Source organism: Lathyrus oleraceus, chromosome 1 (genome assembly GCF_024323335.1).
Source record: "Lathyrus oleraceus cultivar Zhongwan6 chromosome 1, CAAS_Psat_ZW6_1.0, whole genome shotgun sequence".
In the NCBI taxonomy this organism is placed as follows: domain Eukaryota; kingdom Viridiplantae; phylum Streptophyta; class Magnoliopsida; order Fabales; family Fabaceae; genus Lathyrus; species Lathyrus oleraceus.
In genome coordinates this window covers 286,692,688-286,704,313 of record NC_066579.1, presented here as the reverse complement: position 1 = coordinate 286,704,313, position 11,626 = coordinate 286,692,688, and the positions used below count along the sequence as shown (strand labels likewise).

The window sequence follows — 11,626 nt, the reverse complement described above, 5'->3', positions numbered from 1 at the left end:
AAATGAGAAAAGTGTCTTCATAAAAGTTGTATATATTTCAAATACCTTCAAAATGGTCACCAATTTCATGTCATTTAAATTTAGAATGATAGAGTTATGCATTTTTGAAGTTTGGAAAAATCACTTATTCAATGGTATATGTCAAAAATGACCTATAATGTATCCTCATATCACATGCTCATAAAAGTTGAATTTGCTCTCACTCCAAACATCAAAGTTGAATTATACATCTTTAATGTGATTATTCAACTTGGAAATCTTTCATATCATAAAAATTGAGCAAGTTATGGCCTTGGGAAGTTGACTTTCAAATTAGGGTTTAGACAAAATGACCTATAATGTTTCAACATAGAAAATGATTTTCCAAGAAAAACTAGCTCTAGGTCTCAACATGAAAGTTGTTTGGAATGTCATTTAGAGTAACGTTGCTCTTGGAATCATTTTCATATGGTGAACATTGTAGGAGATAGGGTCTAGGGAGACCCAGTTTTGATCAGATGAATTCATCTGGCCAACCACCATCAACCAACTAGCTAACCTTCAATTCTCTTGACTTTATAGGATCATGGTAGATCATATATGCATAATATGATGAATTTTGTAGTGTCCCTTGAGAAATTTGATCAATTGTTGAGATAGCTTGTTGGAGAAGTTACTCAAGATACCCAGTCAAACTAGGGTTTCCAAGGCAAATCACCTCCAAACTCTTGAAGAAAATTTGATCAATATAACATGTAGGAATCAATGGAACTCATATATGATTCTCATAAACATTCTTGGATCAATTCATGGTTGTGCTCTTTGTCATGAGGGTCTCAAACCCTAGATATGAACCTGATAAATCAATGGGATCATGCCTTACCTACAAAAGAGTTAGGCAAATGCAAAGACATGTTTTTGGTATTTTGGTTAGTAAAATGATAAAATACAAGTATGATACAATCACCTAGTGCTTGGTGATCTCTCCCAAAACAAACCCAATGAAAGAGGGGTAAGGAGGATGCCAAGGTATGATCCCAATGCTAATGCTTATGATGAAATTGCATGAGGGATCTTAGGGTCAAAATTGGGGTCTTACAGCTGCCCCTATTTAAGGACATTCTAACTGAGGAGGCGAAGGTTAAAATCTTCATGTCGACTCAGTAGAATGGGCTTAAATAACAACATGTAGAAACAAATGTTGGTCCCTAAGAGACCTCATGATGCATATGATATGAATGTAAAAGTAAATTCTTTGTGGGGAAATATTGCCACGAAGGAAAATAAATCAGAGAGACCGAAAGTCCACAGGAGTATAATGCATTCCGTAAGGAAAACTCACTGGGAAGACAAAGACTTTAAGGGATAAAAGAGTTATGCGTAGGCCAGGCTACGACTTAAAACTGCTGGGGGACTAGAGGAATTCCATATAAAATGGAAAGACTCATCCAGGGAACAACAACATTTGCAGGGGATACGAGTAAGTCAGGATGAAACTGAAGTACTTGAATCATGCAGGAAAAGCGATTTCACTAAGGAAACGCACACTCAACTCGACTAGGGGAGAAATAAACTTCAACGCAGGAGGAGCAGAAATCTATTGTCTACTACCTGTTACTGGGTAAGGAGATAATAAATATCTGACAGAGAGGACACCCGTCATCGGTTAGGATGAACATATGAAGGATGACTCGCTGAGAATTGCCAGGAGGGAGTATTCATTACCTGTTACTGGGTAAGAATAGCCTTGCTGGGGAAAATTGCAGAAAATAGGATTTACAACTACTGGGTACTGGGCAGAAGACCAAAGGTGAGAATATCCATCATCGGTTAAGATGAACATATCAAGGATAGACTCAACAGGGAAGAAAATTCGTCATCGGTTAAGATGAACATATCAAGGATAGACTTGCTTGGGACTGTCAAGGAGGATACCTGTCATCGGTTAGGATGAACATATCAAGGATATACCAACTGAACAACAAGGTAAGAATTACATCTATCGAATGCTGGATAGAAGACCATCAAAGAGAAAATTTGTCACCGGTTAAGATGAGCATATCAAGGATAGACTCTGAGAGGGGAGAAAATAGGAATTACATCTATCAGTTACTGGATAGAATACCATCGAAGAGAAAATTCGTCACCGGTTAGGATGAACATATCAAGGATAAACTCTGCGGGAGAAAGTAGGGTTTACAACTACCGGTTACTGGGTAGAATACCAAGGATGAAAATATCTGTCATCGGTTAGGATGAACATATTAAGGATAGACTCAGGCAGGGGAAAGAAGGATATTTGTCACCGGTTATGATGAACATATCAAGGATATACTTCTTAGGGAATTAGAAACAAACGGAATCCACTGGGAACTCCAATGCTAGGAAAATGGGGGTACTTATGTCGGGTATTGGGCAAGAAGTAACAAACTGAAAACTAAGAAGAATATTACCAGTTACTGGGTGATAAATTCTTAGGAGACTCAAAGCATCTATCTAGGCATGATCTAGAAAGAAAAAGTCAATCAAGACTCAACCCAATGAGGATATAACTCAAGGGGAGTGATTCCATCCAGATAAACAACTTGGGAGGAAACTGAAGTAATAATCATCCACGAGGAACAACTCAGTGGGGAAGAGGAGAAAGGTTAAAATCTTTCTGCCTAAGGGGCTGACGCTCTACAATTGAGGGAGGACAGACACCGGGGTTCGTATGGGGATAAAGTACCGCCATAGCAGAGAATGAGAATCTCAAACCAACAAGTTAGTCAGATATGATAATGCAAATATGCAATTATGAAATTATATGAATGTATATGTATATGTATATGTATGATGATTATGCTGACAAAACGATCACAAAGGATACAAAGGTGTCGCAAAGAATTTGAATCATCAGTACAATCCTCGATCAATCCATAAAAAGAGGGAGACAACCGCTGGAGAACAGAGAGATCAACAACCCAAAGGCTCAAATCTAGCTGAGGGAGGAGATCTGCTAAGGAGAGGAAACATTATCAAGTCTTCAGGGAATTTTAGGTCAACATCATATCAAATGGGAGACAACCATACAGAAGATAAACACAAATAGCTGCTCAGAAAATAGGAGGAAACTTTGACTGGGAGCGAGTCGGATGGCGACTGGTGGGGGGAACCAACGTGATCTACTGGGGAAAATAACTTACTCTGCTGAAGATCAACCCTGCCGAGGAAACATAAACTCTGTTGGGGAACACATAAACTCTGCCTGGGAAATAACACGCTGCAAGGTACTGAATCAACCAACTCAGCTGGGGAAAAGAATCGAAGCTCCGCTATGGATGAAATACTCTCCAAAGGAACTAGATCAACACAAACAACTAGGGATACCCGAAGGGTTAACTGCTTGGGGACCCTCTGATGCTCAGCTCTTAAGGACTTGCTGCTCTTTGAAGTGTTGTTGATACTTCCTTTTAATTTCTTTGAAAAAAAAAATCTTGTTTTTATATGTTTTAAGAAAAAAAGATTTTGATTAAAAAAATTTAAATTTCCAAAATGATCATAATAAAATTTAAACTATTGGCTGAAGTAAATAAGAGTAGAAACAATTGGACAAAAGCTCAACTTTATTTAATGGGATGGTAGTCTGTAAATTACAAGACTCCATAGATTTTTACAAAGTTGAAAATGGTAATTTACATGGAAAAGGGTTACATTGAATACAAATGATCCTTAATCCTTCTACCAACTCTTGATATCCACTGTGCTCTTGACCGCTACTGGGATGATGAATCGACGTTAACCCTCGTGCTAAGGTCTTTCTGATACTGGTCGATCAGTAGACTGCAGTTACTTGCCATAATCCCTAATTTTTGCATAAGTTGCCCCAAGGTGGGGTACTCAACTTATCGGGATTTTTTTTTGTTTTCATGTCTCTAATTTTTTCCTGGATCGGCCTTTCGGGTTTTCAATCCACCGAGACGCTCATTTTTGCCTAAGCCGCCCTTTCGGGTTTTCAACTTAGCGAGCTGTTCTTTTCTTTTTAGGCGAAGTATTTCTTGACTGCATCTGCATTCACCGGACGAGTGAACTCTTCACCATCCATAGTTGTAAGAATCAAAGCACCGCCTGAAAAGGCTCTCTTAACAACATATGGACCTTCATAATTAGGAGCCCATTTTCCCCTAGAATCGGGTTTGAACGACAAGATCTTCTTGAGCACAAGGTCACCTTCTCTGAACACACGAGGTCTGACCTTCTTATCAAAAGCTTTCTTCATCCTCTGCTGATATAACTGACCAAGACATATGGCAGTCAATCTCTTCTCTTCAATTAAATTCAGCTTATCAAACCTGGTCTAACACCATTCAGCCTCAGTCAACTTGGCTTCCATGAGCACACGCAATGAAGGAATCTCAACCTCTACGGGGAGCACCGCTTCCATACCATATATAAGAGAAAAAGGGGTTACCCCTGTTGAAGTGCGGATGATGGATGTACGATACCCATGAAAAGCAAACTGGAGCATCTCATGCCAATCCTTATACGTGACAACCATATTCAAAATAATCTTCTTAATGTTCTTATTTGCATCTTCAACAGCCTCATTCATCTTAGGTCTGTAGGGAGAAGAATTATGATGTGCAATCTTAAAATCTTTGCAAAGAGATTCCACCATATTGTTATTCAAGTTCGATCCATTGTCAGTAATGATCTTACTTGGCACACTATAACGGTATATGATATGATTCTTGATAAACCTTACAACAACTTGCTTTGTTACATTCGCATATGATGCCGCTTCAACCCATTTTGTGAAGTAGTCAATTGCCACCAAAATGAAACGATGTCCATTCGAAGCTTTAGGCTCAATCTTGTCAATCATATCAATTCCCCACATGGAGAAAGGCCATGGGGAAGTGTCGCACCTCCGGAAATGAGAACACGACTTAAGCGAAGCGCAATCGCACGCTCGCAATGATGGACTGAACAGAGTCGCCACCGAACTTTATTTATTCCTAAAAAGGAAAGGGGAAATATCGATAAAACCCAAGAAAGAACTACAATGATTATTGGTCGTCGCAACCAAATCAGGGTTCGGGAGTCGATTACGCGAGGGGAAGGTATTAGCACCCCTCACGTCTGTTGTACTCAACGAGAACCGTTAGGTTAGTTGTGCGCGTTAGTGTTAGTTTGAAATGTTAGGCTTTAAGTTATTAGGTGGGAAAGAAAGAAAGGATGAGAGGAGAATATTTTTGGATTTTTAACGAAGGACTAAACCTAAGTTTTTTATTAGTGGGCCTGACAAGATTTACAAATCCTGCTCCTACGTATCTCAACAGAGAAATCAAGGCTTACGTAGTTCTGGGTAGAAAATGTTTGTTTGTTGGTCGATTTTAGCAAAAGCTACTTTGTGTCAAATCGATGAAAACATTGTTGGACTATCCAAAATAGGTGGAGAAACATTGCCTTGCATTGTTTTGAAACAAAGTACCTTTCGTTTGAGAAAGGTTTGAAGAGTCAATCGCACGGCGGCGAGAAAAAGAAATTGATTGGTTTGATGTGTTTTGAATAATGGCGAGAACTTGGATGAGCGAGATATCCATCTCAAATCCTAGTCTCAGGAATGCGTGGTATCCACCACGTTCCATTTCCATCTTATTTGCAAAAAGTGTTTAATAAGGATTAAGTGTTTTGAATTTGATTGAGAAAGGGTTTGAAGAAACCGCATTGACAATTTTAAATGACGGCGAGAGCTAAGATAGGCGAGGCATCCACCTCGAATCTCAGTCTCAGGAGTGCGTGGTATCCACCACGTTCCATTTCCATCTTTATTGAAAAAGTGTTAAATAGGAATTAAGTATTTTTGAGTTTCATTATGAAAATGGCTTTACATTGGATCAAGCATTTGATGGACGTTTAAGAGAAAGATTGAATGAGAGTTTGAGAGAAACAAAATAGATAAATTTGGATGATGGCGAGAGCTAGGATAGGCGAGACATCCATCTCGAACCCTAGCCTCAGGAGTGCGTGGTATCCACCACGTTCCGTTTCCACCTTTATTGAAAAAGGTCTCGAATATGAATTAATATTTTTTGAGTTTTTATTATGAAAAATGGCTTGACGTTGGATCAAGCATTTGATGAAGGTTTGAAAGAAATGGAATAGAATGGGAGGAAGAAATGAATTGATTTTTTTATTGAGAAAATACTCGACGTTGGATCGAGTCATTATTTTTGATCTTTTGGAAATGGTTGGTTTTATTCTTGTGTTAGTAGCTAACTAAACAGTCAAGCAAACAAAGAAATAAAAAGCGATAAAATTATTACATGCCATGGGAGTGGGGGTACATTTTGTCGAATGGGATTCAAAGTAATGGAATAATTAAATCGGACCAATCAAGGAATAAACAATGCATGAGTGTAGGTGCAAGGGAACTGTCTCATTGTAAGAAGGCCCAAGAGTAAGTCATGTGAAGAAAATAAATAACACAACAAGTTATATTTACAACACATTTAAAAATTAAATCGAAAAAAGTAAAATCGGGATTTGCACGGATGGAAATTGAGGGACACACAAAACCTAAATAATGTGCTCAAAACCGGTTTGCACATATTGACAATGATTGAAATGTCATATGCGATTAATCATAACGCGACGAAATTCTATTGTTATCGATAAAAATAATCATGGATAAACAACATGGGAATTGTTGAATCCATAAATTAAAATCGATGTTTAACAATTAAAATGAATAAAAGGGGTAAACATTATGAGGGGATTAAAAAGAAATGTGAAATAGAAATTAAAGTGCTGCAAAAATCAAATATGGCGCACAAGGGTATTGAACCCAGGACTAGGAGCTTGCCAAACCATCCCTTTTGCCAACTCCGCCGAATAAGCATCCTTGTCATATGATCTCAAGCGCTAATACATAACATAAAAAAAGACCCACCAAACCTTTTAAATAAAACACAAATTTGAAAACAGTAGCAGATTCTTTTAAACAGATTCATCTTAATCCATATATCCTTTTTCTTTCCATTTTGAACATCAAAATTTTAACAGCAAGATAACCAAACAAACACACATGGGCGATGGATATAAAGCTAAACCAAATGGAAGCTAAAACGGAGAAATGGAAATAGAAACTCAAAAAGGAAGCTAACCAGTTGCGGCGAGATTGACCGACGGATGTAGGTAAGGTTTCGTCTGAACCGGTCTTTGTTCTTCTTATCCGTTCTTCACCACCAAGAAAAACTAGGGTTTTCTTTTCTCCTTGTCGTCGACTTCCTTTTTTGTTAGTGAATATTAGCGGCTCTCCTAAAAAATTAGGGTTTTTTGTGAATAGTAATTGCCCCTCTTTATATATGACTAATCTCTTTCCTCTGATGTGTAGTGGAGGTTGTTCGTACGGAGGAAGCTTGGAGGTTTTTTGTCCTCACCCCAGCTTGGTGGTCCCTCCCTCAATTCTCTTCATTTAGAAAACTTTACTGTTGGTAAGAAAGGTTTCACCACTGTATTCCTACTTAGGTGAAAATAGGATGCGTTTTTTACTCGAACTGATTTTGTGTGTTATGTGTTGCAGCAGTCCTGCTTGGAAATTAAATGATGATTTGGCATGGCTTTCACATGACTTTGGTGCGATTCGTTCGGAGGCAAAATGTTGCGGCATTGGATTTGTTGTGATGTTCGATTTCAATCTGGTCTAGGAATCCCAAGGAATACAAATGATAAGCTTTTTCTTCTTTGTTCATGCCATCTTAGTACATCGAGACTTGGTGAATTTACGCAGAACTCGTTACGTTTGATGCTGCATGAGGACATGCTGAGTTTGTGGGCGTAAAGTTTCATGGTATTCATTAGGAGGAGTTCGTATGGTTATGAATGACTTTGAGTTGGTGTGTGTGTAGTTTGTTATTGTAGCATGACTTGTGATGGAGAAGTATGAGGTGGTTTGAGTGAAGATATAACGTATGGGTTTATGAAGATATGGAGTTTTTAAGAGATCAAATGGGAGGTGTTTGTAATGGTGGTTTATACATATGAGATAAATAGTGGATATGAATGAGGAAATAATATGCAGGTCATTTTTTGAGGTGAAAAAGGGAGTACAGTGAGATTATATTGAAGAAAAAGAACAGAATTGTTATGCGTGTTGTGTTGAAGTTGAGATTTATGAAGTGTGTTTAGTTCCACATGGTATACATGAAGGTGATGGCGGTGTTGGGGAAGAATATGCAGCCAAGGATTGTGCTTTGAGCTTCAAAAGCATCTGTTTTCTGGCGTGCTAGCTGAATTCGCAATTGACGATTCTCATTTTGCAACTCAAGTATTAGTTGCGCCTGGTATGTTTCTGTTTTAGGTACCAGTAATAGATCCTCGTTTGCATCAGGTGCCTTTGTTCGAATCTCCTTGGCTTTATCAGCCCAATGAAGGGTGTTTTGAGTTTCACCGAATGAAAGGATACTTGGGCTTATGTTTGCAATCATGACAGTGTTGCAAGTTCCTCCTAATGCATCTTTGAGGCTGTAACACTGTCGCCAATACTTAGCATCATAATCTCTAGTAAGACTCTCCTTTTGAAGAGATTTGTCTTCTGCAATGAAAAATTCACCATAAGGATCATCTATTACTCCTTCATAGACCCATATTTCGAGTATGCTCATGTAGGCTCTACTTGCACATTGTCATTTTCTCCAGCAACAACCTGACTGCATTGTCTCCAGCCATAGCCTTTGCCTGACTCTGCAATAAGTTAAGAATGGCAGAAACAGAAAAATTATTGGTTGAAGCCTTCTGTATAACAGTAGACAATGCCTGCATTGACCTCAACATGGGCTGACAGTAGAACCATAATCCTTGAAGGGAAAGTCTCCCAAGCCGGAATTGGTGCTCAAGTTGTGCCACGAAGGCCTGGTAATCGAGAAGGAATTCCCTAAGGGCGGAAAAAAAGGCATGATTAACTAGCCCATTCTGGAACTGAGACCTTGATTCCATAAATTGGTTGATCAACAGAAATCTCCTACAAATAGGGAAAATCCATTTTGCCAACTCCTGCAGTGTCAAATCCATAGATGGGTCCACCAGGAAATTAATAATTTCATCCTTCTTTCCACGAAGTGTTTTGATTGAAATGTAACGTCCTTCAACCCCAACCATAGCAGAGAGCACTTCATCAATAACAATAATCTCTTGTACTGGAGGCTCATAATAGCCGATAAGATTTTCAAATCCTGCGGCGGTTTGTCCAATGGTTCCGACAGCAGCACCACAAGCCAGGCGTGTTGTCACACTCAGCTCAGAATCTTGAACTAGACCAAATGGTCTAGCTTTAATCAACCAATCTTTCAGAGACTCGTAGACAGCAAAGTTGAGACCAACATAAGGAACAACTCCAATTACTGAAGGAAGCCAATCCTTATATAAAGCACGTGGAACTTCTTGCCTAAGCACAGTAGTCAAAGCATGGAACATTCCTCGGTACTGATAAGGGGATATCTCGATCTGTACAGTTATCCTGCCTCGGACCATATCCATTGGATAAGTTGCAGACATAGCAATTATTCCAGCACATGCTCCAGCTACTGCAGTATATCCATCAAATAATTTACAAAAGATTGTTGCCTAAGAGAATCACAAGCTTGAAGCAGCTGTGATGCAAAGTCGTTCTTCTCTTGATCATCAACTGAAGTCTTGGAAGTGGATGAAGAAAGTTGGGTTACATTTTTATCATGAACATTAATAGTTCCACTGTGTCTTAGCATGGAACCGTCACTACCGGGCTGATGCCAATTTCTAAGCATCAATGTGAAAAACATGAAGACTAGGATCGCAACTTCCCCAAGAATCTCATCCGACACACCGTTAAAATTGTTGTCGAAAAACCAACAGTTCTTCATATTAGCATTATCCGGAACTGAACTGGAAGTTTAAACGGCGGTGGCGGTAGAGTGAATGATGAAGAGATGAGGAAGCACTTATCTACTGCTGCACTTGATGGATGATGTTGAACTATTTTCTCTATGAATGTCAAGAGCCATTTGACAGAGTTTCTCTGCTTCATTAAATTGCAAAGCTTGAACATTAGATTCAAATTCAAATTCTCTCTGATTCTTAGTGATTTTTCTTTTCACTGCAGCTTGACTAGTATGTTCTAATGTTGCCTTATATTGTTCCATAGGTGCTCTTTCCCATTATCTCAACAGTTGTACACAACAGATCGTCGGCCATGAAAGCGAACGGTCCATCACAATGTACTAGTTTGCCTCCCGCCTCAACGTCCGCTTCGACTTCTCCGCCGATAGGAGAGACTCCTTTTCCTGTCCTTGCAGAAGTCGCTGCTGATCTCGCAGTAACGTGCCCCTCCTCGTCATTCGATGTTTTTCTCTTCCGGAACAGGCAGAAGAACAGAATACAGCACACTGTTATCAGGACTACAAATAACACTCTTGTTACAATGAGGATTATGTCTTTAGCCCCGAGTTTCTTATGATGACGATGTTTCGATACTTCAGAAGGTGCACCTTCTCTTTTTCTACACAGTATGCAACAATGATATTGCATGCTTCAACATTTAATGTGGCAAGCTTCTGCAAACCTCTTAAGTAAGAAATCCCAAGATCAGTAATATTGTTGTTGGAAATTTGCAACTCCTTTAAATTAATAAAACCTGAGATAGCCTTCATGTCGGAATCCGTAATACATTTACAGCATCCGATATTAAGAGACTCGAGCTTTTTCAGACCTTTAAAATGAACAAATTCGCCATGAATATATGAACACCTCTCAAGGTCCAACTTCTCCCAATTAATTAAGTTGGAAAATGCTCGCATTCCATCCGGTGTGACAGCACAGCTCTTCCTGATGCTCAATGAAGCCAAGTTTGATAGACCATTGATGTGTTTGAGTCCGTGTTCAGAAAATTGATCACAGTAATTAAGGGTCAATGCTTGAATATTTGAGCAATTCTTTAAGAGTCGCAGTCCACTGTCGGTCACATTAGAGCCAGAAACATCAACAGCAAGTAAAGAAGACCCTTGTGAAGCAATGACGTTCATCCAATCATCATTCACTCCAAGATATTCTCTCAAGTAAACATCCTCAAGAGCACAATCACGAAAAGCATTAAGAGATGCTTCTGTAAGACAATGAGAATCCACCAATTCATTGAAGATCTGCTGGCTTATGTGTCTTGGTAGAATTGAAAACATATGGTATTTATGAAAATCCTCACGCATCTTATTTATGCATAAATCCATAAGAGGGGAAAAAGTACCCACTCCAAGAAAATGATTTGTCCTAGAACGTAAACTTCTTTCTCTTAACCATTTTGTGATTGCACTTCTACAGTACCTTCCAGATACTCCCCTGTGTAAATCATCTTCTATAACTTGTCTCTTCCTAGAACAGATTCCACCCATGACTTAACTTTTTTACAATACTGACACTTGATTATTAATGCATGAAAAATCAAATTTCCATTTGAGAACAATATTCTTAGGGATTGAACTGGTGATGCATGACATGTGGCGGTACTTGTTATTGGGGAAGAGTGAGAAGAGGGAGCTTTACAGTTTCAGCATTTGAGTTTAATTCAGGTAGTTGAGCTATAAATAATATAAATGAATCAACCATTTGTTGGAGTGTCAAAAACCCACTGAAGTTG

At 38.9% G+C, this 11,626-nt stretch overlaps 2 protein-coding genes across 2 annotated transcripts; both read right to left on the bottom strand.

Annotated features, from left to right (window-relative positions):
- Positions 1-7,839: 7,839 nt before the first annotated feature.
- On the bottom strand, positions 7,840-9,516 carry LOC127130777 (gamma-tubulin complex component 2). The gene has a single exon (XM_051059744.1). It carries the CDS (start codon positions 9,514-9,516, stop codon positions 8,635-8,637), a length of 882 nt encoding a protein of 293 aa, XP_050915701.1. The 3' UTR covers positions 7,840-8,634.
- Positions 9,517-10,125: 609 nt separating this feature from the next.
- Positions 10,126-11,381, bottom strand: LOC127103577 (F-box/LRR-repeat protein 12). The gene is made up of 2 exons (XM_051040828.1): positions 10,485-11,381; positions 10,126-10,347 (listed from the first exon to the last, which is right to left on the bottom strand). Exons 1-2 carry the CDS (start codon positions 11,379-11,381, stop codon positions 10,126-10,128), a joined length of 1,119 nt encoding a protein of 372 aa, XP_050896785.1.
- Positions 11,382-11,626: the final 245 nt, after the last annotated feature.

Bases quoted from the DNA above. Each gene is read 5' to 3' on its own strand.
- LOC127130777 (XM_051059744.1), bottom strand. From the start codon at position 9,516: ATGTCTGCAACTTATCCAATGGATATGGTCCGAGGCAGGATAACTGTA.
- LOC127103577 (XM_051040828.1), bottom strand. From the start codon at position 11,381: ATGGGTGGAATCTGTTCTAGGAAGAGACAAGTTATAGAAGATGATTTA. The intron at 10,348-10,484 runs GTGCACCTTCTG...CTGTTCCGGAAG, and splicing joins ACTGTGTAGAAAAAGAGAAG to AGAAAAACATCGAATGACGA.